We start from the raw sequence: 4,544 nt of genomic DNA, 5'->3' as shown, positions 1-4,544 counted from the left end.
TCGATAAGGGGTCATAAATACACATAACTAGAAACTAAACCTGCTGCCTTGAGGCAGCAAATCAAAAAATAATGCAATATGAAGTGTAATTTGTAATTTATAAAGCTATTCATAGTTTTGAAAAGGTCATTGAGACAAATCGAATGATGTATAACACAAGACTTCACCATGGGCGCTTGGCCCCGTGACACCTATGGGCCCGTTGCCCCACTAGGTATCATTTCAATTTATATCGTGTCAACATTTTATTTTAAAAGCTAATAGTCTAAACTTGATCTCAAAATTATCCCTATAAATATTACTTTCAAAAATAGAATTCACAGTAATTTCAAAAGCTCTATCTACACCACTCTACAGTAATCGAAAACAGTTTTATTTAGGAACAAAAAATTTTTATCTGGGCTAAAACAGTTAACAGTTATATCACTTAGCAAAACGTAAATCCGTACACTTCATCCCAGTGAAACTGTCGACCGGCGGTAGAGAACACGGCCCAATATCTGCCATACTTAGCGAGAAACCCGCTATATGGGCCCATGACCCGCAGTGGGCTCGCTGCCCCATGTTACCCTATAAGCGGTTACCAATAATACTAAATGGAAATTGGGGATTGGTGTCTCAGAAAAAAAACTTTTTATATTCTTCTATTATTTAGATGAGATTAAATACCTATTTAGAACATGTTCATCCTTTAACGATGTTAGGCACCTAAAGGGAAAAGAAAGTTTATTTTAGCATGAGAGATGACATATTTTCTTTTTTGCATGTGTGAAAAATCAGCAAGCAATTGATCATTGATTTAAAACCGTTAATTCAGGAATAGAATTAAAACGGGTTTTTAAATATTAACAGCTATAGAAATTACCCGAATAAAATTAAAATTTAAACATTTTTCTTGATAAAAACTAAAAAAAAATAATAAAATGGAAATTCGTCTTGCTGCTGGTGACGATATAGCCTCAGTAAATTGCGTGTAAGATCGCCTTCGATCGTCTTGTTGCACCAACAGAAGTTTAAATTTGAAAGATCCCTCGACAAAGGCATACCCACAATAAACATCAAAGTCAGTTTAGTTTTCGAAACAGCAGTTAAAAGAGGATACAAACATTTTTAGCACAGAACTTCAAGAAAAGATGTGCGCCCTGAAATGGTGGTTAGAGGCAATATTTTTCCAGGTGGCCGAGTTGTTGGGGTCAGCTCATTGAAGCAGCGAGTAAGGGTTCGAAACCCGCATCTGGTTGTGAAAAATTCTTGTCAAATGAGTGGCCGGCTGGTTAAGAATTCGCAACAAGCGAACATAGCTTAACGCTTAATTTAATTAATTAACACTAATAAAATTATACGAATACGTTTCGTGATTATATGTTAAACACTAAATGAATAAATGATCGTCGCACCGAAACACTCCTGGAAGAGCTCGCTCCTCACACTGCAGATGCCGCTAGGACGCGCCTGTCGCTCCTGCAGCTTCAGGTCGAGCTGCTCCCACAGCAGGATGACTGAACTTCTGGTGGGCGGCGTCCTTGAAACCTGCGGCAGCGACTGTGCTGACATCTTCAAGTATTTTTAATTATTTAACTCTAATTAAATGCTAATGCTGGGATCGCACTAATTTATAGCGCATGTTTGGTAAGGGAGTGTAAATTGTAGAGGACCATGGGGCTAAGTAGCACAACTTATATTGTAGGGTAAGGTAAAGTAGGTAAGGTAAAATTTATCTATAAATTTGCCACGTTTATTAAGCTTAGTAAGAGTATTTTAATGCCGCTCCGCCAATCAGTTCAATCTGAAATTGGAAAAAATATAACTCAGTACTCACTGCAGTGAATGCACTGCGCATTTTCTCGTCGACGAAAACTTGAGGTCACGGACGGACGGGCAGACGGACAGACAGACGGACATGGCGAGCACAATAGTGCATTTTTTCCATAAATGAGAAAATGCGCTAAAAAGGAACGCTGATTTGTAGACTACCGAGCAGTTGATTAACATTTCAGTGTTATTTATCAAACTTCATCGATATTTATAATGTACTCAACATTACTTATTTCGTGAGCCAGCTAAAAGCTCTCCTTTTGGGTGACGGGCAAATTAACTCTAGTAGGAAAATTTAATCATAACTTTGGAGTGACACATTAAGGTCACGAAGCGCATTTAAAATAATGTTTATTGTGTGATATTTTTGGTTTGAAAATTTTAGATGGTCGAACCTTGGTGACCCAAAGCTTGTCATCGTGGTAGGAGTGGTATGGAGGCAGCAACACGTCTAGGATCAGGCCGAGCTCCACGGTATCCATGCTACCATCACCTCCTGCTTGACGAAGGATTAAAAAGTGAAATGAAAACTGCAAGTAGACGTAAGCTAGGATCAAGCCTTATGCTTTAATAATGCTGACGAAGATATATATTTATATTAAATAATAATATAATATAATTATTATATAAAGATATAATAATAAATAAAATATAATAAAGATAATTTGTCAAAGATCGATAAATTAAATATATCGATTACTGAGATATATGTGAACGTAGATTAAATTACTGAGATAGCATTGATTTAACGAATAATATTATTCAAAAAAAAAAAAACTAAAGTATTAGGGATTTGTGACAGGAGTTCTGATAGTGATAGTACGCACCTATATTTACATTATATAATTATCCAAAAATATCAATTAAATTAAACTAAATAGTAATGGGAATATATATTCTGCCACTGCTCTTTTCGTACCCCGGAATATTCAAATATAACTCAGAAGAATATGTGAATTGCTTGTCCAATTAGTAACGCACTTTCTGCACGCAACACCGATACGTCGTATTTCCCGGCCAAAATGGATGACCCACACATGTGCAAGAAGTGCGTCTCTATTTTGACATAGTCTCACTCATTTCTCTAAGAGTTCTTCCCGTACAATTTCGCCCCACACTTTACTTGCCTGCTCCTATTATTTGGTCTTCATCCAAAGCCTTCATCATGACAGCCATCTCATCTTCGCTGTCGTCTGACTCCTGAAATATATTTATAATGCCGGACAATGAATGGTCTATTTCTTGGATTCCTCTTGCAATAAGAAAAGTAAATTTATGATACTATCCAAATAGTGACATACTTTCTCACACGAAGTATGAGTGTATAAGAAAAAGTCTTTATTTTGATAAAATTACCAATCAATTTTTATGAGTGTGATCCTTCATATTTCCGGTACAGCGCTATTGCTCCACTTTTTAATGTACTCATCTTCGAGCATTAATAAATTATTGTATTTAAATTTCAAATGCAATTGCCTCTCCTAATATACAAGAAATTATTTTTTGCACTCACTAACAAAGAACAGCTCTTTGAATTGTAGCATCATAATTTTTTTAATTGTCTGCGTTGATGACATACTTATACCAATCATTTAATATTTAAAAAATCCCATCAATCACAGCCGAACGAAAAAAATGTCCTAACAATTGGCTAATAATAACAAACTGAGTTAGATTCTAAAAACACACGCTTTATGATTTGTATCCTTCTGTCGCATTATTAATTTAAAGTTATTGAAGGAGATTTTTCCAGTTAAAACTAAAATTCAAATGTCGTCTCACCTGTTCATTTCCTCTAACCATATCGTGCTCCTCATTTGAGGCTATATATGGTTTGTCGAGTTTCAAGAGCCCAGCACTCATTGCCTGCGTTAATTGGCGAATTATCTTGGAAGAGAAACTTCAGGGGAATAAAAAAAAATAAAAAAAAAATTTTGCTGTACCTGCGACCTGTGGATTGACTTTATATTGATGACAGAGAGGTCAGATGACCACGCCAGCGATAAGTGTTTCCATAGCAACGAACCTTCGGTGATATGAATTATCCTTCAGAAATGAAACACAAAAAGCGCGTCAAATTCCCGCAGTTAATTTTGAAATTTCATGGATAGATGTTCAAAAACTGTTGTTCATAATGTTTGAGAGCGAACAAATTAAATATATAATAAACTAAAATTTTTGAACGTTTTCATTAGCAGTTTGACCTTTCTGGTCTATGTTTTTGTCATTTGTATCGACACTGTTGTGTGCAGCGTATTATGTATGTATTTACCAGTTGAGCGAAGTGTGATCAATTGTAGGCAATTATAAATAATGATTCCTTTTATTCTCTTCTAGGCCAATTCACATTCAAGGAAGCCATTATAGTTCAAGTTCGTTGTAACTGCCCATCTAATTCCTCATTTGTAAATCGAGGCACTTGCTGAATCAACCAAAATACGTAGAAGCGACGTCAAACTAATTAATTACCGTCAATTCTAATTTAAATGTTATTGATCCCGAGAAGTATGGTCGAGCTACTATCTACTACATTACCTCTAAGTCATATATGTGTGCGATTAAATGGTGTAAACGCTGTGGAATTTAGTTCAAAGTCGTAATTTGAAATATGGATAAATTATATTATCTCTAAATTTGAAAGCTTACCATTAATAAGCAATTATTCTTAACAGAAGAAAATGTGAACGAAGATGAACGTGACATCTGCCGGGATTCATGGGAAGTACGAA

The 4,544-nt window shown here is 35.5% G+C and overlaps 1 protein-coding gene across 1 annotated transcript; it reads right to left on the bottom strand.

Moving 5' to 3' along the window:
- Window positions 1-1,397: 1,397 nt before the first annotated feature.
- On the bottom strand, window positions 1,398-3,811 carry LOC108678961 (axonemal dynein light intermediate polypeptide 1-like; the record flags this gene model as incomplete). The annotated part of the gene is made up of 4 exons (XM_047884084.1): window positions 3,598-3,811; window positions 2,943-3,015; window positions 2,211-2,311; window positions 1,398-1,530 (listed from the first exon to the last, which is right to left on the bottom strand). Coding segments are annotated over exons 1-4 (388 nt in total), but the record flags the coding sequence as incomplete, so codon positions are not given.
- Between the last annotated feature and the right edge of the window lie 733 nt (window positions 3,812-4,544).

The sequence above is a fragment of the Hyalella azteca genome, unplaced genomic scaffold (assembly GCF_000764305.2).
Source record: "Hyalella azteca isolate HAZT.00-mixed unplaced genomic scaffold, Hazt_2.0.2 contig14522, whole genome shotgun sequence".
Taxonomy (NCBI): domain Eukaryota; kingdom Metazoa; phylum Arthropoda; class Malacostraca; order Amphipoda; family Hyalellidae; genus Hyalella; species Hyalella azteca.
This window is presented reverse-complemented; position numbering and strand designations above follow the sequence as displayed.